This window comes from Delphinus delphis, chromosome 10 (genome assembly GCF_949987515.2).
Source record: "Delphinus delphis chromosome 10, mDelDel1.2, whole genome shotgun sequence".
NCBI lineage: Eukaryota > Metazoa > Chordata > Mammalia > Artiodactyla > Delphinidae > Delphinus > Delphinus delphis.
Window position 1 is genome coordinate 39,334,694 of NC_082692.2, and position 22,932 is coordinate 39,357,625.

General features: G+C 54.4%; 2 protein-coding genes across 8 annotated transcripts in view; one reads left to right on the plus strand and one right to left on the minus strand.

The window, feature by feature from the left end:
- Window positions 1-5,147, plus strand: part of TCP11 (t-complex 11) — a 69,224-nt gene extending 64,077 nt beyond the window's left edge. Inside the window, exon 11 of the mRNA XM_060021976.1 lies at window positions 5,002-5,147. The gene's annotated coding sequence lies outside the window, so the exon portion shown is untranslated. The remainder of the gene's footprint in view (window positions 1-5,001) is intronic.
- ANKS1A (ankyrin repeat and sterile alpha motif domain containing 1A) overlaps window positions 1-22,932 on the minus strand; it is a 187,626-nt gene that overhangs the window by 6,300 nt on the left and 158,394 nt on the right. For all 7 annotated transcript variants that reach the window (XM_060021970.1, XM_060021969.1, XM_060021972.1 and 4 more), the window contains 9 exons: window positions 19,372-19,478; window positions 4,792-4,890; window positions 3,819-3,971; window positions 3,596-3,703; window positions 2,374-2,538; window positions 1,434-1,559; window positions 1,117-1,188; window positions 893-979; window positions 251-388 (listed from right to left, as the gene is read on the minus strand). In XM_060021970.1, coding sequence (XP_059877953.1) covers window positions 251-388; window positions 893-979; window positions 1,117-1,188; window positions 1,434-1,559; window positions 2,374-2,538; window positions 3,596-3,703; window positions 3,819-3,971; window positions 4,792-4,890; window positions 19,372-19,478 — 1,055 coding nt within the window. The remainder of the gene's footprint in view (window positions 1-250; window positions 389-892; window positions 980-1,116; window positions 1,189-1,433; window positions 1,560-2,373; window positions 2,539-3,595; window positions 3,704-3,818; window positions 3,972-4,791; window positions 4,891-19,371; window positions 19,479-22,932) is intronic.

Consider the following 22,932-nt stretch of genomic DNA (forward strand, 5'->3'; position numbering starts at 1 on the left):
AGAGCCTAGGGAGATGAAGCCTTGGCTGACCTGACAGACACGCAGCCGGAAGCAGGAAAGCCTCTGTCAACTAGAACCCTGGACGAGCCACTGTCATCCTGTGTGCTTTAGTCTCAGTGCCAGACAGAGGGGGCTGGAGTGATGTTCATTCTTGAACAGACCTTTGCTAAGTGCCAGCCGGGTGCCAGGACCCACTGCACTGGGGCTGTCGCAGGACCCCCCACCGTGCCCAGCTGCGGACTCCACCCACCACGTCCACCGTGCTGAAAACGTGGCAATAGTGGTGGCTGGTCTGCAGGTCCTTGGTGATGTAGGCGAAGGTACAGAGGTCCTCTGGGTCCTGGGCTGCACAGGAAATGTTCCGGATCTCGTGCTCTGCGATGACGTTCTGCAGGGAAAACAGGGTCTGGAATTCTTGGGCTCCCTGAGGGCACACCCTAGTCCCTTCACCATTGCCACCTTCCTGTCCCATCCTAGCGTCAGCCAAGCACCACTTCCCCATCTCTTCGCGGTGGGGGTGGGGGTGGCACCTCACCTTGTCTGATTTAGGGTTGGGGTCTCCACCCTTGACCATGGCAACTGAGGGAGCAGATGTTCACACCCAGCCCACTCTGCTCTCCAGGTGGGATCCCAAGCACAGGGCCTGGGGGTGCCCTAAGCTCACTAAGTGCATCACAGTGTTAAAGGCCCATGAGCAGATAAGTGGCCAGTGGAGCCCATGCTGGGGAAGATAAGCTGTCCCTCGGGCGGGGCCCTGGGAACCAGGATACGTGGGTGCGTGAGAGACAAGTACCCCCCCCTCTAGGGAAGATACCCAGCTGGCCAGGAGCGGGGTGTGTGTGGGGAGGAAGGGTGCCCCCTCCTCCCTCAACAGCAGCTGTGGGAAGCACACCTTGTTGGAGGCGTCGATGAACTTGACACCTTTGTAGGTGATGGAGAGGATGATGGTGGGGATCTTCTTCATGTGCTCCGTGGATTTCTACAGGAAACGGGAGGCCTGTCAACTCACCTTCTCGGGGCCTCCCTCAGCCGCACGCAGCGTGGCAGGGCCCCCATGGCTGCAGGCGGTGCCGCCACCCGCTGCCTTGCGTCCTGGCCGCCCCCACGGTAACCTACCCGCATCTTGGCACAGGCGTCTTGCGTGGATTCTGTCCCTCGTAGATCTTTGATCAACATGGAGCCCAGATACTGTGGGAGCGAGCAGTGGCCCGGCTTAGGAGTCCTGCGTTACCACACAGGGCCACCAGCCAATCTGGGACCACAGTCAGGGGGCTCCCTCTCCCAGTGACTCTCTTCCCCCATCCTGGCCGGTGAGTCCCCCTTCCCCCAGGTGCTGGGAGCAGCTGAGGAGTGGAGAACACCACGGGGGCCCTGGGTCCGGCCAGCATGGAAAGCAGGAGACTGGCCAGGCTGGGAGGGCAGAGGCTACTCACATTGGCTTCATAGCCGCAGGACTCGAAGATGAGTTTCTCCGGCTGGTGTTGCCAACTCTGCACAGGGGCATAGGGGGCAGCCAGGCTTGGGGGCCGAAGGGTCAGCTTGGCCTCTCGGTGCTCTTCCTGCAGAACACGTGGGGTCACAGGTCAGCTCGCCTGCTCAAGGGGTTCCCAGGCTCCCTCCCGGGTTCCACCTCCGGGAGCTCCAGGCCGGAGGCAGACAAGCCATTCCAATGTGCTGGGGCGGAGGTGAGGCCTGTCTATGCCAGAGAACTGGTGAAGCAGGGACCTCAGCTGCCCGCCCACCCGGAGCAGCTCAGCAGGGAAGGCTCTGGTGTCTGAGATGGGTGTAGATCTGATCCTGGGGTGGGGAGTCGGGGAAGTATCCGTGGCCAGGGATGCACTTGACAGGGATCCTCATGGCAGGAGCTGGGGTGTGGGGGAGGGGTGGGAGGCCACCACGGGCCAGGTGCCAGGCGATGGGGTCCTTAACTAGGCTGCTGGTGGAAGGAATGGAGAGGAGGGGAAAATTCAGGAAATTTATGACTTCCATTCCCAGCAATATGCAAAGTCTCTCAATACAGAGCAACTAAAACTGCTGGACGATGTGTTTTTTAAATCTTGTAAAATTCATGGTCGTACTTGTGGAAAGGTGAGGGGAATCCCCAGAGGCCAGAACCGAGAAATATGAGTCACGAGAGAAAACAGAGCGAAGCTAGGGCTCACCCTGTGGGGACAAGGGACACCCAGCAATCTGTGTCTAACAGGCCAAGACGGGGGCGAGACAAAAAGCCTGCGGTCCGTGCAAGGCGGGAGGGAGGACGGGCAAGTCGAATAAATGCGAGAGCCCTGAAAGCAGTGCCCTGGGCGGTGGGCTGGGAGCCCTGTCCTGCCAAGAGGAATGAGGGGACCCCGTCTGTGGCTCCCTCCCGCCCACCTGGATCCTGAAGCGCTCGGCCCGAGAGGGCACCGTAGGGTCTTGGAGACTGTCATGCCGCCTCCTGCCCGTGTCCCCAGAAGGCAGCAGCAGATCAGCCGACCGGCCGGTGCAGGAGTCATTCTGGCTCAGGGGGGACGACGTCTGCGAGAGCAAGTCTTGGCACTGCAGCGGGAAGAAATCCAGGTGAGATTTGAGACTCATCAGGCCAGTCCTTAGGCTGTAGGTGTCAGCCAATCCTCGGGCTGTCAGGGCCCAGCTTGGGCAGGAGAATCAGTGAGAACAGGCACGAGCTGGAGGCCAGCACCCAGTGTGGAAACGGGCCGCTGGGCCCACCGTGGGTACAGTCAAAGTGACCAGATTCTTCCAGCCAGGAACCCCTAACAGCCGGGTCCTGCAGGTGAGCACCCGGGTGACGAGAGCACCCTCCGGCCTGGTTTAGGGCTGGGAGGCGATCTCTAGTTTATAAAATCGTCTGTCACAACTGATCGCAGGTCCTGGGGGCATGTGACCAAATCCAAAAGTCTTTCCTAAGAAAACACATAGCACTGCCGGTTGGCACCCAGAGGCCTCACAGAGAGTATGAATCAGTCTTCACTTTCCATATCTGAATGTCAGCTGAGTCTGGTCCTCAGAACCAGCCTGGGCCCCAGCCTTCTCATGCGTAAGAGGAGGATAAAATAACGCCCACTTTGAGGCTGCCATAAACGGGCTGAGGCTTGGAGCCCAGGGCCCACCCCATCCACTGGCAGCCACGCAGCTTCACGGGTTTGGGGAGACTCATCCTGAACCACAGGCTCACAGTCTAACCCACTTTTCAGTCAGAGATTACCTGCCTTGAGCAACAAAGCATCTCTGAGGTTTTTAAAATCACAGGGATTTTCCTTCAGAAGATGGGGAGGGCCCTGGTCCCTCCGTGTGTTCCAGGCTTTGTCTCGGGTTCACGTCAGGCTGCCCGAGAGGGGGCCCCTCTGACCCACCCCTGCCCACCACCCCAGGCACAGCTCAACCGGACGTTCAGACATGGCCCCAGCCGTCTGGGATTTGGATATTTGTTTTCCTACTTTTGCCAACATTTGGCCCCAACAACTGGGAAGGGAGGGATCAGTTGCTCCTCGACTGCAGAGGTGACGCTGTCTCTGAAGAACTCCCAAAGAATTCTCCTCAGTTCCTAACAACACACAGCACATACAAACATCCCTTCCCACCCGCCCCAACTCACTCTCAGCTGGGAAAACCGGGGGGGCTTCTGGGGCGGCTCCTCGTAGGGTCTGTCTGCCAGGGAGGCGATGATGCGCTTGCGATGGCCGAGCAGGTGCACCTTTAGGACCTGGGCAGGGGCGGGGAGAGGAAGGTCAGGCGGCAACTGGGCCCCCAGCCCCCAGCCCTCACCCCCACGGGCCATGCTGGCAGCCCAGGGACACTCACAGCAGGGCTGTACTCACGTTGACAAGCTCCAGCTCCCAGAGGTTCTTCACAGTGTCAATGGAGCTGTAGCCACTCGACAGGAAGGAAGGGACATAGTCCTGCAGGCCCAGGGAGACCAGCCAGGAGCGCACTGACAGGGGGCTGTTCCCATCATAGCCCAGAGCCTTCACCTGTGGGGCGAGGGCAGGAGGCGGGACTAACATCTCAGCACTTGGGACGAGGACCCTGGGGACCATGGGGACGCAGGCCGGTTCACTCAGACCACAACAGAGGCTGAGGCTGAGGCTGGAGTAGGTATGGGACAGCTCCTGAGGACCAACGAGGGGCCTGTGTCCTAGCATCCCCGAGTCGCTCCACTCACACAGCCTTCTCTACCTCAGCTCTGGTCTCGGGCCCCATCTGGGGACTGCCAGGGCACCCCAGGTCTGGGAAAGGTGCCCTATCAGGTAAGGCTAGATGGGGAGGAGGGTTTGTGGAGGCCCCTACTGTGCTCTGACAAGATCACAGACCTGGTAGGACAAGAAAATGGTGTGTGTCTGTGAAGCGGCCACTGGCCTCACTGCTAGGACTCATTAGTGCTTCCTGAGCTCTGGGCAAGTGGAAGAGACAAGGGGACTCTGTGCCAGCACAGCTGAGGAGAGGCTCAGGCCTACCAGCCACAGCTCCCCAGGAGGCAGAGACTGCTTCCTCTGCTGCCCCGAGGGCCCCGGGCCTCCTGGGGAGGGCCTGGTCTCAGGCGACAGGCCAAGCCTGTGGGCACCAGGCTCTGCGCCAGGCAGATGCCTGCAATGCCGTTCCTGAGGCCGGACTAGGTCCTGACTGTCCCTAGTGCTCTGCTGGCCTTGGGATGTGGCAAAGAAGTAAACAGGATACTGTCCTCCCCGCTGGGGCTCCCGGGATGAGGGGCAGGCCCCCACAGTGACCTGCACATCCCCTGAGCCCCGCCCCGCCACTGGCAAAGGCCGAGGCCACGGAACTGTCGGTGGTCACCTTGGGCAGGGACCGCGCAGCCTGGAGCAGCTTCCGCCTGTGCTGTGCATCACTGATGCCGATTTCCCGCAGGTCTTGATCTTCCATCACATTAGGCCCCTAAGAGCAGAAAGGAGAACATGAGGGCCTCCTGGACAAGGCCGCTGGCTCCCTCAGGGCGTCATGTCAGCCTGTCATGGCCCCTTACCACGTTCTTCTCCTTCGCCACAGGCACCACGAGAGAACGAGCCCCAGGGCGCCCCGCGAGGCCAGGCCAGGCAGCAAACAGCCGCATGCAGCAGGAAGACAAACCTGCCCAGGCTGCCCGCCCAGCCCGAGCGGCTCCCAGGGCGCTGACCCGGGCTGGAGCAGGCAGGGCCGGGCACAGGCCCTCACCCACCTGGGCTGATGTGCATTTTCCTGGGAGCAGGTTTCATGACCCCCCAAGGTGAAGAACAGGAGGATTAATCCCCAGATTCCTCACAGATGTGATTTTGTGATTTAAAGCGGCAGTAACATCCACCTTGGGCCGGCGGCAGGGGCAGGCACCCAAGAAGCCTGCCTCACCCCGAGGAGGAGAGGAGTCTCAAAGTGGGGACCTGCCTGAGAGAGGAGGGGGGGCTGGGGCTCAGCCCACGTGGGGCAGTTCTCCCCAAGGGAGCAGCTGAGAGCGAAGAAGCCCAGCATGGCAGTGACGACGAGGAGAATGGCTGGTGTTTGCTGTGTTCTTGCTAAGTGACAGGGACGGAAAGCTTTTCTCTGCACCATCCCATTTCAGGCTCACAATCCTGTGTTAGGTTCTACTGGAATCCTCAATTTACAGATAAGGAAACAGACACACAGAGGTCAGAAACACGTCTGAGGTCACACATCTCATGGTGGAGCTAGGATTTGAGGCAGTCTGACTGTACTCACCACTCCTAACCCCTATCATGGTGTCTTTTATTACTCACAATGGTGTCACAAGATAGGTTTTTTCAGATTATGATACATGAAAAATCATGGGTTCTGCCCTGTCCCTCAGCCACAGTGTCCACCCCCGCCAAGGGCAACTGTTACCACTTTCCTGGATGTCCCTCCAGAGCCCAGCTGGGCACATACACACATGTGCATGCTTCATTTTCGCACAAATGTGATTGTTGTACACATTGTTCAACACCTCATTCTTAACTACTTAGTATATACAGGAGGTCACTCAGTATATGGAGACCTGTCTCTTCTTTTAAAGCTGCATAATCATCCAGATTATGGACATATTATAAATTGCTAAACCAGTTCCCCGTTGAAGGACAATTGTTTCCAATTTCTGCTTTTACAAATGGTGCTGCATGAACCTCCCTGTATGTGCATCTTTTCTATGGTGGTTATCAAGAGAGATAGCTGCCAAACCATTCTCAAGAGAGAAGAGAGCTGCAGGCATCACTCTGTCTTCGGGCTATACTACAAAGCTACAGTAATCAAAACAGTATGGCACTGGCAGACACATAGATCAGTGGAACAGAACAGAGAGCCCAGAAATAAGCCCACGCTTATACGGTCAATCTATGACAAAGGAGGCAAGAATATACAATGGGGAAAGGACAGCCTCTTCAATAAATGGTGTTCAGAAAACTGGACAGCTACCTGCAAAATAATCAAACTGGACTACTTTCTCATACCATAAAATGGATTAAAGACTTGAATGTAAGACCTGAAACTATAAAACTCCTAGAAGAAAACATAGGCAGTACACTCTGACATCAGTGTTAGCAATATTTTTTGGATCTGTCTTCTCAGGCAAGGGAAACAAAAGCAAAAATAAACAAATAGGACTATATCAAACTAAAAAGCTTCCAGACAGTGAAGGAAACTATCAACAAAATGAAAAGGCAGCCTACTGAATGGGAGAAGATATTTGCAAACAATGTATCAGATAAAGGGTTAATATCCAAAATATACAAAGAACTCATATAATCAACATAAAAAAACTAAACAACTCGATTAAAAAATGGGTAGAGGATCTGAACAGAAAATTTTCCAAAGACATACAGATGGCCAACAGACACATGAAGAGATGCTCAGTATCACTAATTGTTAGGGAAATGCAAATCAAAACCACAGTAAGATATCACTTTACAGCTGTCGGAATGGCTACTATCAAAAAGACAAGTAAGTGTTGGCAAGGATGTAGAGAAAAGGGAACTCTCGTGCACTGTTGGTGGGACTGTAAACTGGTGCACTGACAGATGAATGAATGGTGTGGTGTATACACACACACACAGGAATAGTACTCAGCCATAAAAAAGAGAATGAAATCTTAACATTTGTGACAGTGTGGATGGGGTCTAGAGGGCATTATGCTGAGTGAAATAGAGAAAGACAAATACCATATGATCTCACTTATATGTGGGCTCTAAAAAATGAAAACAGACTCATAGATACAGAGAACAAACAGGTGGTTGCCAGACGGGAACTGGGTGAGGTGGTGGGGGGAAGACATAGGTGAAGGGGATTAAGAGGTAGAAGCCTCCAGTTACAAAATAAATAAGCCATAGGGATGTAATATACAGCATAAGGAATATGGTCAATATTGTAATAACATTGTATGGGGACAGATGGTTACTATACTTATTGTGGTCATTTCATAATGTATGCAAATGTCAAATCACTATGAGTACACCTGAAACTAATATAATATTGCATGTCAATTTTATTTTGATTTAAAATTTTCAAAAAAGGATTAAAAAAAAGAACAGAAATCGCTTGGTCAAAGGGTATGTGTATTTAGAAGTTTGACAGATATTTATACTCCTATCAGTGCAGCACTGTGCAGAAGTGGCTTACCACTGCACATTTCTTATCACAAGATCATCCCGCTCATAGATGGACTCAAGCATCTTTTCACATTTTATCTACCAAGCACTTACATAGCACTTACTGCCCTCCTCCATGTTTTCCATGCTTTGCACCTGCTAAACCATTGAATAATAGGGACCACTGTTACCCCATTTTACATCTCAGGAAGCTGAGGCCCAGAGGGCATCAGTAACTTCTGGGGCAGAGTTCAGCCCGATGCTCATGTCCCCGCGGTTCTGGGCCGGGCATGCAGAGCAGCTGCAGCTCCTTTTCCAGGAATCACTCACTTTATCCTTTGCATGTTTATCTATGGAGCTGTTGGTCTCTTCTGTATTTGATTTGTAGGAATTCTTTATACAGTAAGGAAATTAACCCTTTATGAAGAGTTAGGCACGTGTCTTTCCTGTTTGTCATTGTCTTTGGACTATTATGCTGGCTTTGCTCATGCAGAACCTATCAGCCTGCACCTGAACACACCCACTTTTCTCGTGGAGCTTCTCTAAGTTCTGTCAGCCTTAGAAAGATCTCCCCCTCCAGGATTTTTAAAACAATTCTTTTCAATTTTCTTCCTGTAACTTTACAGTTTCATTTTTTACAATCAAATCTTTAATCTATCTGGAATTAATTTTGATGTAAGTTTTAAGGGTCAGGATCCACTTAATATTTTTCCCAGGCAGGCTGTCTTATTTCTTGAATGAGCTATTTTTTCCCATTGATATGAAATGACTTCTGAGGTACCCTAAACTCCTGTGTTTCCAAGACTTTTTCTGGACTTTTTATTCTATTGAGGTGGGTATTACTTATGCCCATTTTACAGATAGACAAGTTAATAACTCAGGCAAGCTCACGCAGACCAACTGGTGGCCTCACCTTTGTACCCAAGCTGTAGTGACTGCTGGTGTGAGAGCTTCCCCAGAGCCTGCGCATGGTGACAAAAATTTTGCCCTATAGAGGACACAAAGAGGACAAGCCATAAGCTCAAGAGACTCCAGGTGAAGATGGCTCTGAAGGCAGACTGGACTCCCTGCTCAGGCCGCACGCACAACCTTCTGCTGGGACACTAGGGAGCCCTGGGCCTGCAGAAGGTCCCCTGGGCCCTGGCACCACTCCAGGTCTGACCAGATCCCAAGTCACCCCTGAATCTAGGAGTCACCACGCCGAGTTCCTGCAGTCATTCTGGGCCCAAATCTAGGGTGTGCTGATGGGGAAAAGCAGAGAGGGGGGCTGTCTGCCCAGACTTTCTACTTGATGATGAGGACACCTCAGTGAGGACCTGACAAGTGAACCTCCAAGAGGGTGTCACTGCGGTGACGTTGTGAACACCCACTGTTAACCCCAACATTTACTCAGAAGCCTTCACAAGCTTTTAGGGTAACATTAATACTGGACTGAAGGCTGACAACCAGGAAAACCAGATCCAGATGGGGACAGGACCTTCATTAAGCAGAGCCCCCAGTCAAGAGAACTGGGGACTGTATGCAGCTTTGAGGAGAAAGAGGCAAATGGAAACAAAACCAAAACAAAGGATGTGATGGAAAATCAAAGCAAACAGTTGCCACAGCACGTCCTGGGCTCAGTGCAGGGTCCTCCTGAGTTCCTGAACTTGCCACATCTACATTCTGTGGGATTAGTTTGTGTGGTGACTATAAGGTGCTCCAAATCCTCAAAGGCAAGAAACATTCTGGAAGTTACTGTATCCTCCTGACTGAGGAAGAAACCTTTACACGAGGAGGTTTATGGGGAAAAGGGACTTCTGCTTTGTTTACTTTCTACCACACTAACGTTTACTGAGAGCTGACTATGTGCCAGGCCCTGTTCCGAGTTCCTAGCGAGTGAATAGTTAGGGAGCTCATCAAGTAGAACAGCTTATCCGCCTAAGCGAAATATGAAACACAACTAGTTGACACTTGGCTTGGTTGGGTTCCGTCCTTGAGGGAGAGGGGGCAGGAGGGCGGGGGTTCCCAGCCACAGAGGTGGGAGCAATGCCACAACACCTCCTCCTCCTGGGTAGGTGTGTGCGTGCAGTATGTCAGCGTGTGGAAAAGCAGGCTAGGAGACGGTGCACCTGGGCTCTCCTGCCCTGGCCCCACCACGGCCCGTATCAGCCCCTGCAGGACCTGGCCTCCACCTGAGCAAAGGCCTGTATGTTCTGATGCAAGCGTGACTACTGGGCAGAGCAGCGCTAAACTGCACTCGCCTTGGAACAGGGTTTCCTCTCTCAGCAGTGGTTTCCAGACTTTCCACCTGCCCCACCCCCCCCAGCCTCATTTCCATATTCAGTATTCTCTCTCTCTTTCTCTCTCTCTCTCTCTCTCTCTCCTCACTCAGCAATTTCTCCTGCCAGGAGTCATAAAAAAACAAAGGCTGAAACCTCCTCTCTTGGGGGAGAAAGAATGGGACAGAGCTACTGTCCCGGCCTGATTCTGTCTCAGGGGAAAAGCCTGGCACTGGTGCTTCCCCTGCAGCCCCTCCCTCTCCTCTCCACCTCTCAGTCCTTTCTTGGGCCTCAAAGAGCCAGGGGCTGTGAGCAGAGCTGCTCCAGACAGAGGAGGCACGGAATTGGGAGAAGTGCGTTGCTGGGGGTGGGGGCTCAACCTGGACGCACATGAAAATGCAAATTAAGACCTTAAAACATTAAATATTAGTGGTTAGCATTAAATACAACAAAAAATTAAAACAAACTTCAATTTGAAGGATGACGTTCAAATTGAGGGAAATAAATTCAGATATTGTGTGGCTGTGTCCCAGTCATCAAAGGTCTTAGAGAAACTTCCAGCTGTTTTTGAAAGTGCATGAGTGGAGTGACGTCTTCAGGGAGGCCATTCCGAATTGGGAATGGTTAAATGTAAACATGAGACACACAGGACACAAAGCATTTAGCTGCCGATCCGTGAGACCTCTTCCCAAGTGAATCCCATACTTGAACTTGGGAATATTTGCTAGCAGTGTTCTCCCTGATGAAATTTCTCTCCAGAAGCAACCACAGTCAGTGAGCCTAAAGGGCATTTGGCATTTCCTCAAGAGGACGTCCTCATCAGCTAGAAACACGGATCAGACTGACGCTTCCAACTACTTAATCATTTTCCTGAAGTCATGGGCTCAGTTCCCAAATGCTGTGGCAACCAGGTAGGTGTGGCACCAGCTACTTGCTCTGTATAGTCTGTCATATTTTCAAGTTTCTAACCCCATTTTTTATCTCCAAGAATGGGAAAGTGGAATGTACAGAGTGAAGGAGAATACAACGTTGGGATAAAACACTAAACTTTTTTTTGTTTTTCAAGGCAGAACATTCAATTTTCTACCTTATTTTCTAATTTTTATTTTATGGTAATATTGAAAATTGGCAAGTGTATAAATGTTAAAAACTTCTAATTGCTAAAAAGCACTGAGAAAATGGGAGCTAGCACTTAGAATAAGAAAGACAAAACTATTTTCTTAAAAAAAAAAAAAGACCTTTAGAGCAGATTTCTCTAATCAAGGGAAGGAAGGGTGGGAGGATGAGGGAAGTACCAGCCTGAGTGAACTGAGCAGCCAATACTCACCACACGCATGGCTGTATTGATCTGTGGCACCTGCCTGAGCAGCTAAAGCTCCTTAAGCAGATAAGCAGCTCGGTGGGCGGGCGAGAGGCCCCCACATCTCCACCTGGGCCCGAGGCATCCTCCAGAGTCTCTGTGCACCAAGGGGGTAGCTCAGAGCTTCCCTGGGTCCTGGCTGTTTCAATGTGATACTTATGCTGCCTCTCTGCCTTCCAGAATTTTGTAGATTTCCACTGGGCCCTGCTTCTAACTCTCCCTCATATTAACAAAATAAATAAACAAAATTGTTTTCTGAGTAGAAAAGTTATATAAGTCTATTATTAAAAATTCTGAAAATTAATAAAGTACAAAAAAAATGTAAAAGCCACTTATAAATCCATTACCTCTGGGTGGGGGGGAACACCCCAGGGTTACCATTCTGATGAATTCTTCTAAGTGGCTTAATATTTTTTTAAAAACTGAGATTGGGATCACTTCTAGCATTTCAGTGTATTTTTCTAAGCTTTTATTGTAAAAAAAAACAAACCAAAGTTGGGATTGTGGTATATGTATGACTTATTTAACCTGCTTTCCCACATGCTGACATACTGCGTGCACACACCTCCTCGCGACACGTAACCACCTGCTTCCACTGCACACTCTCTAGTTCCTGGGCATCCCATAATCTCACCCGCCACTGGACATTCTGGCTCCTCCTTTGCACGTAGTTTTCTACCATCCCCAGAACATGTTACTGGCCACAATGACGGAGTTGTTGTGGGCATCGTCATCTGGGGGGAGGGTCACTGAACATGGCACAGGACCCTGGCCTGAGCCAGGACTGCCTTCCCAGGCCGGGGTTGCAGTGATCACACGCGCACACTGGTGGGTGAGCCAGGAGGGAGAGGGGTGAGCACACGAGTGTTCCTCGCCCAGACCATAGCCCCAGACCCGGGCCGGCCCAGGGAGAGTGGGAAGGAGCACTGGGAAAGGGAAGAGGAAGCAAGGAGGGGCAGGGCTCTGCTGTCACTGTTGTGGCCTAAAAATCTTAATAATGATGGAAAATAGAAGCCATGCTCCCCGAAGCATCACGTGTCTACTCCTCCAGGGGCTGAGGGCTTTATGTGCCCCACACAAGGCAGCTGTGGTATAAAGGATAAGAATTGGGCTCAGATCCCCTACAAAGTCAGAACCTTAGAAACAGGAACAAAGCCACCTGCCTGTCCAGGTTAAACAGGAACCGGCGCTCATTGGCTCCTCCTGTGTTCACCTGTTCACCGCTGCCTCGCCCAGCTGACTCCCGCCTCCCTGGAACTTGGTCATAGAACTTCCCAAACTGACACCTTCCCCCAGCTCACGGGTGGCCTTATAAAAAGCTCACCAGCCTCAGTAACAGGAGCAGCTCAGGCTTGACCCACAGCCCCTGCTCTCCTAACGATCCCCACCCCTACCCGGCCCAGCCATGTCCTCAGCTGGAGAGATAGAACTCGATGGTGACAGAGAGCAACTGGTTCCAAGAAGACAAGGATGAAGTGCGAATGTTACCAGCTCCTAGTTCCAGAAGCCAGACCCCTCTCCCCTGTCAGTCTCAAGGGAAGGGTTGTCAGGGACGGCTCTCCTCCTGCGTTCAGGGAGGCAACACCCCTCGTGACCCTTGTTCTCCCAGGCAGGTCCCCAGTGTCCCCCTTCTCTTTGTACCAGGAACAGCATCCTTCCATCCATCTGCTGCTCGTCACCCCCAAACACCTGCCTTTCTGAGGCCTCATCTGAGGTCAAGATGCCATATTCACCCCCAAATCACCAGTGCAGACTAGCCAAGCCCAGGTCAGCCAGAGTCAAAGGGCCTGGATCCGAGACCACCCAAAGCAGGCTTTAACCTCATGGATCTGAGGACAAAGCTGATTTCTGCTTCCGCTGCAGAGAAATCACCACCTTACGTTCCCACACACGGCCAAGGCCACAGTCAGTCTCGATCGTTGCTGTGTGTCACCACAGCTAACACTGTGCCCCCTTCAGAGCTTATGTGCAGAAGGAAGCAGTCAAATGAGATTCCATGGGACAGGGACAGACGGGGAGGGAGCAGAGCAACTTGCCCCAAATCATACAGGGGCGCCTGGAGGAAGCCCAGGTCTCCCGACTCTCAGCTGGTTCTCAGTGCGAGTAGTTAGAACCCCGTGTTTTTTCCTAAGGTTTGCCCCATCCAGTTTCCTTAACTGTGGCTTCAGCCAGCTGCCCGCGGGCCTGGCCCTTCCCTGAGGGTGGAGGGCAAGAACGCCTGCTGCTGGCCTGTGGTGGTGGCGGCAGCTGCAGGTCCAGAGGGCTCCGGTAGCTCCAAGCCAGTGCCAAGAGCTTACTGCGGTCTGGGCCCCACCAGCTCCTTTGCCAGCCTTTTGCAGAACAGCCCTCAACACAGAGTGGGCGGATGGAATGGTCTGCCTGACCCGACGGGCACCTCGAGTGATGCGCTGGCCTAGCCCACTGGCTCTGACTTTGAAGGATGTGCTGAGCCTGTGGCCCAGTCTCAGCATCTTCCGGTGAAAGGGGGGCATGGGGACCAGAGTGGGAGGCGAAGGCACTGCTCTGGGCCCAGGAGACCCAGCTTCCAGCCAATGACTTAATCCCAGAGTCCTGAAAGTGCTGTCCATGGACCCCAGGAGTCCACAGATGGGCTTCAAGGATGCCCGGGGACACCTGAGTTATAACTGACATTTGACAGAGACACACGGGCCCCACTGCTCTGCCCCCTGCACCGCTGCACCTGTACACTGGTGGGGGGGGGGCGTGTACTAACCAAACACAACGGACGTGCTGAGATGCCAGCACGGGACCCCCTGCTGCTGCTCACGCTGGGATATCAGCAACTGGAAGCTACATCAACAGGATGTGTTCACCAGTCCAGTTCCATCCTAAGGTGCAGTTAGTTAAATCGACAGACATGCAAATAGTTCTCAAACTCCCTTCCACTGTGAAGGGGACTGGAGAAGGCCAGAGCAGCACCGGGGGCACGTAGAGCTGGATGCTGAATAATTCCAGCCGCTGTCACTCTGAATAACTCCAGGGAGAGCAAGAGAGCACACGCGCCCGGAAAGGGGTCCAAAGGGAGCCTGGCTCTCGTCTCAAGGTTCAAGGGCCCAGCAGAGACGAGGAACCACCTCAACTCCTGGGACACTGCGGAGCTAAGTTCTTAAGTGACCACAGAATTTAGTCCGGGAGGCAGGATCCACACTTGTCTAAGAACATTCCTCTGAAAGCCTTAGCTCCACCGCCCCTCCAATGACCCGGCTGAGGGAGCTCTCCCTCTCAGGCCCTGCTACACGCTGGGGCCCAGGAACCCCTACCACACCCACACCCCACTGAGCAGTCAGTTCCCAGAGTGCTCTGCAGAGATGGGCCAGAGCTGGTGCAGAGAAGTCGAGGCGGGGAGGCAACCTGACAGCAGTGCCCGCAGCGGCCCCTTGAAGACGGGGAGGAAAGAAGACAAAGGGAGGGACATCAGAGGGTTGCGGTGAGGAGGGGGCGTGGGGAGCCAGGGCGGGAACCCAAGGGCACAGCCGGCTGCACACATGAAGCCGGCTTCCGGGGCTGAAAAGTGCGGCTAATCTGGGGAACAGGAGCAGGAAGGGAAGCTCGGGGGTCTGGGGACCTGGCTGGAAAGCTTCAGGGAAGCCAATAAAGAAGGACCTCCTTGCCAAGCTTATGCCTTTAGCTCTTGCAGGGCTCGGTCCTTTTCACCTGCCATCTCTCCCACTCGTGGGACCAGCTGGCACAGTCTCAGAAACAGACAGGAAAACAGGGGGAGGCTGCCTGCATGTGGCAGAAGCCTGTGAAGAAATAAATGGATGGGAGGAGCACGAGGCCTCCCCGACGCTGCCCCTAAGAGGCAGCGGGCTTGCCGGCTCAGTCTCTGTTTCCAGCCCATCCAGAACCCGCTGCCAGACTCATTTCCGCTTTCAATTTGTCCAACACCCAGCCTCGACCACCTCCCACGTGCCTGCTCTCCACTCCACCCTGCTGTCAAGCGGCACCATGACTCCCGGGAAGCTCTGCCTGGGGAGGGCACAGCCACAGGACCCCGCCTCCCAGGCCCAGGGCTCAGAGACCTCGGGGCTCCCCCAGAGCATGCTTTCGAGGCTCCTCGCAGTCGGGCCCAGCCCACCTCTGCTGCCCAGTCAGGGCCCTGCCCTTCTCTGCACCTCGAGCCAGATTCCCCTCACCACAGACAGTGTGGGCCTCTCCCTGGAGTCTTTCCAAGTCCTGCAGGCCTCTACAAAACCCTCAGGACAGCAAGCAGAACCCAGGGGTTCAAAGTTGGACAGATCTGGGCTAGCGTCCCAGCTCTGCCACTTCCTGGCAGTGCCTCCACCCTCTGGGCCCCAGCGGCCCTGTCTGCGACTTGATGGACAACTGCCCCAGGGCTGGACGCCAGCTCAGTGCCCGGCAGGCGGTGAACCCTGGGTAAGCGCAGGGCCTCCTCCCTGCGGCAGCACTTAACACTCGGCCGCTCTGTTGTTACTATCGCGCTGTGTGCTACCTTCTCCCAGCTCATCTGTCAAGTTCCTTAAGGCTCCTACATTATCTGCTTTTCTGATTTCAGATCCATTCATTGTAAGAAATGAATGGAAATCATTTCGTAATGATTTTAGCAGAAAATAGCAGAAAATCTATTTCACTCCAAAAAAAAGAAAATGAAGCCACCCATAATCCCCGAGATAACTGACTGTGGAAAACATTTTGGCTCACTCCCTGCACCTCTAGATGTTTTCTTTTTTTGAAAATTAAGGTCATGTTGCACATGGATTTTTGTGTCTCAATTTCTTCACTCAACACTCCAAGGTGAATGTTTCTCCACATCAGACAGTCTTAAAAACCTTTTTAAATGTCCACATCATACCCCAGCGTGAGAAGCACCGCCATTTACTCAATGAACACTTCCGTAAAGGGAGGGCAGGCCGAGTCCCAGATACAGAGACCTGCACCAGCACGCGTGAGCTGAAAACCTGCCAACCACAAATCACCTTCCTTCCGCGCTGATTAACTGCATTTCCTCCCTTTTCCAGAGAAAGCCCATTTCCTGTGGACAAGATTTGTGGTGAAAAAAATGGAACTGGCTCTGATGCACGAGCCAGTGTGGTGAGCTGGCCGGCAGATGTGTGAGCCTGATTCCCCGTCCCTTCTCCCAGGGTCTGGGGTCAGTCCCATCAGCCTTGGGAGCGAGCACCTGGCAGACCACGCTGCCCTGCCCCTGCCCTGTGCAAATCAGAGGCCCTTTCTGCCTGCAGACAAGAGGGTGTGAATAAAGTTCAAGGTGCAATCCTTGCTGGTCCAGCTCAGTCATCACATCACAGGAGGAAGAGCCAAGAGAAAGAGGGTGTTGAGCTTAGACAAGATAGGACCCAGGAGGCCGTGATAGAGGTCTTCAATTTTCTAATGGGCTTAAGTGTGTTCTGTGTGGCCCCAAAAGGTAAACCTGGTTCAATGGACAGAAGCCACAAGGAAACAGATTTTGGCTCAATATAAAGAATGCTCTAAACCAGCCCAAGCAATGCAGAGAGTGAATGGGCTATGCCTTTGTAAGGTGGAGAAGCCTGTTACTGGGAAAACATCACGGCAGAGCTCATCTGGAGGGGATTCGGGCACAGAGGGGATGATGAGACCACACGATGTTAAAGTCCCTTCCACGTTGAGAGGGAGCTGCGCGACCCCCCTCAAATGCCCTATACTCCTCCCACAACAGCTCGGAGGAGCCCGCCACAGGGAGATTCCATAGCAGCCATCAGTTTCCAGATGTTCCTACTACATCTAGAGTCTGGATGGCTTCCTGGGAGCCACTTGTGCATCTTGTAGAAGAGTCTCCAGCGTATTTCAAAACTAAGGGAAACATTTACAGCCTATTGGAAACCAAACCACACGGGGATAATACCACAGCTAACATGATGTAAGTTATACCATATGCAAGGAGGGAATGTTTCTAAACAAAAATGCTCCCTTCTTGTGTGTTTTCTTCCTCTTTTTTCTGGTTGCTAAAACTTAATTAGCCTTGCAGTCCATCTGGCAACTTACATGCAATTACCCAGGATACTTTGCATGGCTACTCAGGCCACTCGAGGTCTGAGAACGGACAGGCTAGGCTGCGGTGTAATCAGCATTCCTTCCTGCACGGACTCCACCTGCCAGCTGCCCCTCCAGAACCGAGAGGAGAGAGAGGAACAGCTCGCACCCAGAGCAGCAGGAGAGGCCTGGAAGGCCCTGGAAGAACTGAGCTGCTGGCCTCCCTCAATGAGTGCCCTTCCCAAATAGAAACAGACGCGTTCTAACAGAGGCCCTGCATCTTGCATGGATGTTTGGCCCAGGGCCCGCCCAGCTACTTTCCGATCTGAGCACAGGGGTGACAGGGAAGCACTTTTAAAGGAGTCTTGATATTCAAGGCTTAGGAACCTTAGCCTTTCCAAACTAGCAGAAGGAGGGGTGAGAAGTCAAGAGCTCAGCCCCTACGATTCCTAAGCATAGGGAGGGGACACTCTGTGACATCCACAGCCACCCTCCCTTGCCCATCTGACGGCCAGCGCTAGGAGAGGGAAGGCCCCTCAACACCCAGCACCAAGGGCCAAGTGTCCTCACTCACTGGCTGAACCCCCACCTCCACCTTGGGTTTGTCAGCCTTCCCCATAGAACATGGTGAGCCAGGGATTAGTTTATAACAACTATAAATATACTCAGTTCAACTTAGAAAAAATTGTTATTTTAAAACCTAAGATTTTTAAAAGCTGAAAAATAACTGGCCCGAAGCTGGTTCTGGAAAGGTGGTTTGCAGCAGCCTTCGCTGTCTGTCCTGAGGATGGAGACGGCCCAGGTGAAGTGAGCGGTCCCAGTCAGGGCCCCCCTGGGATCCCCAGGCCAGCTCCCTGGGTGGCCCTCTACTCAGGAGGCACCCAATGCCACCTTGTTGGTGAGAAGCCCACAGAGACCCACTCTGGACAGGAGAGGGCGGGGGAGCTCTGGGCTGACCGACCACCGCCCCTCAACCATGGCAGCGAAGGAGCTGGGGGGTCAGAGGTCTGCTTCAGGGATTGAAGGCAACTCAGCATCCACTCGGGACTGTGTTCCGGGAATTGTCAGAGTGGGGGATAGGCCCGCCAGGAATCAAGGAGGAGCCTCAAACCAGCTCCTGACATAACACGTGCAACAGGGCGACTTAAAGCATATGAATGGTTCCATTCCCACTCCCCTCATCCTTGAGTAAGAAAGTGGCCGTGCAGAACGGTGGTTAGAGCAGGACCCCCGGACCCAGGTGCCAGGCGCACGTTTCTACCCCACCAATTCCCAGAGCTGTGGGTGTGAGTGAGACACTCCACTGCTCTGCATCTCAGGGCTACTGGGAGAGTCAATGAGTGGATACATGCAAACCACTGTCCCACAACTGCCCGCACACAGAGCACTAACAAGACGTGTCAGCTCTGTCGTCACCACTGCACTCAACACCTGCCCTGGGGCAGCCGGGGCTGCCTGGGAGCCGGAGCCAAAGCCCGGACCCAACCCATGAGGACATCTCGGGAGGGCTTCCAGGAGAGGGATGGTCACGGGCAGCCCACCCTGAGCTGCTTGCTGGACTGACACAGGGGGCACTGGATCCAGAGCCCAGGGTCCCAGCCAGGCCCCTACTCCACAGGGAGCCTGAGAAAAGACATTGGGTTTTTTTCTTTTTCTCTGAGCCGTTGTGCTCTGCAAGAAGAGCGCGCAAAGTTATAGCTCAGAAAAGGAAGCAATCCCTCCCACCCCCAGCTCAGCCTCTCGTCTGGGCCACCTCTGAGGCCATGGCCCCGCCAGACACTCAGCCTTCCTGAGGGAGACCAGGCTCCCGGCTTCAGTGACTCTGGGCTCCATGGCATAGTTTCGGGGAACAAAGGGAACTTCTGGTGTCCGGCTGAGATAGGAAGGGGAGTTGCCAGGGGGACCCGGCTGTCTCGTGCACCTCAATTCTCGGAGCCACCCACTGCCTGGTGTCTGAAAGAGAGCCGAGATGGGGCCAATGGGTGCATCAGAGACACGCCTTCTTGGACGCAAACTTGCAGAGCTCTCCCCACAGGGCCGTGTCCGGAGCGGAGCTGAGGAAGCAGGCGACACTCAGCTGAGCGCCCCGGGTTTAAGCCATGCAGCGCCCTCTTCCCCGAGACAAAGATCTACGTACAGTTTCCAACTCTAGCACGGCCTGGGCAGCAGGGAGCGTCTCCCCCGGGGCCTGGACACTCACCAGGAAGCGGACATCGTCAAAGCCATTGAGAAGCAGCCTGCTCTCATACTGCTGCAGCCCCACGGCCTCCAGCCACTCCCCGACGCTCTGCTCCGGCGGCCGCGAACCTGACGAGAGAGGAATCGGCAGACGCTTGAAAAGGGAAAAACCATTGAGGCGGTAGCAGCGGCACTCAGAGGAAGACAGATGGCACTGCCACATCATAGTCATTACCATAAAGCAGCCACACTCCGTACTAGAGGAGGGAGAGCGGTGGCCCCGCGGCCCCTCCTCAGTGGGTGCACCAAGGGCACCGGGCGGCCACGGCCCACTCACGCACCCCCCTGGGTCCTGCTGCTCCGGGGCCTTGCAGCACCTGCACGGCCGCTGCCCAGGGATCAGGGGAGCCAAGCCCCAACGCTCTCCGGGGTCGGCGCTCGTCCGCCTCCTCGGAGGTATTTCAGAAAGTCTGTCCCCACGGGCACCAGAAGGGGCCAGGGACGAGGGACAAGTCCCGCGACCTTGCAGCACAGGCCGGTCAGGTGCGAGCGCGCCTCTTCATGCAGTGGAGGGACACAGGCACAGCGACCACAGCGAGGACTCCGTTCACGGTCACGGGGAGCCAGCGCATGCAACACAAGCAGCAGGAACCCGGCACGGGGAGAAAGGAGACTTTTACTTGTCTTTCCCCAGCAGTCCCGGAACAAGCAAACCATGGCCACCGGCACTTCGTGCTCAGAGGCTCAAGCCGGCGCGGTGCGTGCGGGAGGGTGCGCGCGCGCGCATGGGCCGGAGCTCCGGCCGGGAGCCGGGTCCCCAGCTAGACTCCGACTGCCGGCGAGCGGGGCGAGCGGGGCGTCTCCCCGGCCAGGCCGCTGTCCACGGGGCCGCCTTCCCGGGCGGGGCTGTGTGGCGGGGGCTGGGCGTTCATCTTCCTCTTCCGACGGTGGCTGGCTGCTCCGGTGACTGGCCTGCCTGCTCGGCTGGAAAGCAGGCGGGCAGATCCAGTTCTTGGCTAAAGAAGACAAAGCCCAGCCCAATAAAGGAGAGAGAAAGGAAGCGGTCCTCCGTCAGCTGAGCTGTGGTGGCTCAAGTCTATTCCCATTCTGCGCTGCTCTCTCTTTGGCTGAGTGATAAAGACAGCAACTGTCTTCCCAGGGTCTCCGGAGCTTGCTGTCCTCCTCTGAGGATGAGCAGGGAGGGGAGGAGATGCATTTGCTTCCCTCCTCAGGTAGGACAGGGGAGCATGCTGGTGCAGGGAGGAAAAAAGTTCAGCCCTTCCGGGCAGACCTTGGATGTTCTGGGCCTTAACCCCACCTACTTCTCCAGTTCTCGTGGGCAAGAACAGATAAAAGAAGAAAAAAGGAAAAAGGGGAGAAGAGGTGCAAGGAAGGAAAAAGAAGAACCAACTATAAAAACATCACCTCCGGAGAACTCCTGACACGGTGAAAGTCATTATGCTGTTCCCGGCACTTTCTGCCCCTTGAGGCAGGCCAAGGCCAAGTGGCTTGGTTGTCTAGGAGACCCTGGTGACCCACTGTCCCAGGTTCCCCCTCTCCTCTGTCCTCTGCTGAACAGATGGTGGTCAGGGTCCCAATGCACACTGCAGCAGCACTGCGAGATGCCGAGTCTGGGGGCTGCTTGAGCTCCCCTGCCCTGGAGTGGGGCCGTCTGCTCCAGGAACCTAAGTGGTGGGCTCTTGTATGCCCTTGATGTCAGTGTCCCCCGGCTGCTGATTCATTCCTGCTCGTAATCCCCCGGCTGGGCAGCCGTGGTCCGGCCTGCTGCTGGTGGATGTGTGCGTGTCCAGAACCGCAGCAGAATGCTTTGTCTAAAGGCTCCTGGGCTCTCACGCTGCCTGCTGCCGGCTCCACAGTTCTTGCTCGCTCTCATAACGTCTGGCCCTCCCCCCCTCCTCCCCTGCCCACCCTCCTCCCTTCCACACTCAGGAAAATACATCAGGGATCGGACATCGCAGCAGAAGCTGCTGCTTCTGCCACCGAGGGAGAAGGAGACAGCAGCACCAGCATCGGAGCAAAAGGACAGATTTTCCAATATCTGCTGTTGCCTAATACACACGCGTACAAAAGGCAGAGATGGCCAAACTTTACCTCCAGCTCCAGGGGCTGGAAACAGCTTATCAGAGAGAATAGAGAAGGAACAGTTCTGTAGTTTTGGCCGATAGTTTCTAGGACAGCCAGAGAGGGGACAGAGGAGGGACACTGTCCTGAGGGCACAGCCCACGGGTTAAGTGACCCCCGCCCCCACTTCAGGAATGATTGTGCCTCTGCCAGGCAGATAAGCGGCGCAGTATCACAAAAACAGATGACAAAATAAGGACATTACAACTAATAGTCCTCAGGTGAGCGCCCCAAACAACTTGGGAAGAGACTTCTCTCCAGGCCGTCAGAGCCCAGCAGAGAAGTGCCAGGCCCAGGGCAGGCCATTCACTCTCTGGCGGAGGAAGACATGGGAGGAGAGGTACCAAGGACAAGGGGAAACCAGGACCAAACCCCCAGTACAGCTGAGGAGACAAAAACGGTAACATGTACAGAGACACAAACCCAGGGACCACGTGTCACCCTGTAAACGTGCTGGGAGGCACCTGCAGCCCAACAGGCTGTTGGTGGCTCTGGTGAAGAAGGGGCTCTGTGTGCTGGGAGATCAGGCCCCTAGAGGAGCCTGCATTTAACAGCTACTCAACAGCTAAACGGCTGGCTTCAGCAAGAGACAATCAAGCGTTCTCTTCTGCTGGCTAGAAAGAACAGGTCTTTGATGACAGCAGCCAGAGTGGCCCAGGCCAGGGGGAAGGCTCGCCCTCCCTGGACTCCAGACAGTGGGATGAGTTGTAAAACATGCTTGTTGAGGATACGGGTAACCAGCTCCAGAGCTGGCCACTAGGAGGCCCACAGCCCAAAAGAGGAGTGAGATTCAAGTGCCATACTGGGGCACTTCAGGACACAACCCTCTGCAAAACCAGTCACACCAGGCAATCCCATTAAGCTTAGTTAAGGGCTTAGTTAAGGGCTGCTGGCTGGCACGCCTGCTCCTCCTCCCAGGATGGCAACCCCACAGCCCAGGCCTCTTCTCCTAGATCCAGAAGCCCAAGGACAACATGAACTCTGACAATGATCATTCAGAATAAACAAGAAATCTGCTCTGGTCTGAGCGGACGGCTGGTGTTCCCCGAGGTCCTGGGGAGAGCCCCCTCCTGACCCATCAGACAGAAGACAGAGGTCACAGGCAGGCCTGAGCCCACGCTCTCCATCCTTCACAGCCTGGCCGCCATGCGGATACTGCGAGCTGGGACTCTGCAGCACGGGTGGACGCACCCTCTGCTCATGGCCACCTTCCTGTGCCCGCCCTCGACTTTCCTAAGCTGGGGTATGGAGGATGGCTCAACTCAATGCTGCTAAAACTGTGTGTTGGGATCCAGAAACCTAGGGGGGTAGCTGGACCAACTCCTGCCATTCACATGAGTTCATGGGGGGTGAGAATTGGAAAGTGGGGCCCACAGGGCAAGGAAAGGGCTCAGTGTCACCAGCTCCAAGAAGAAGGGCTCTTCCAGAAGAGTGTTTTCCA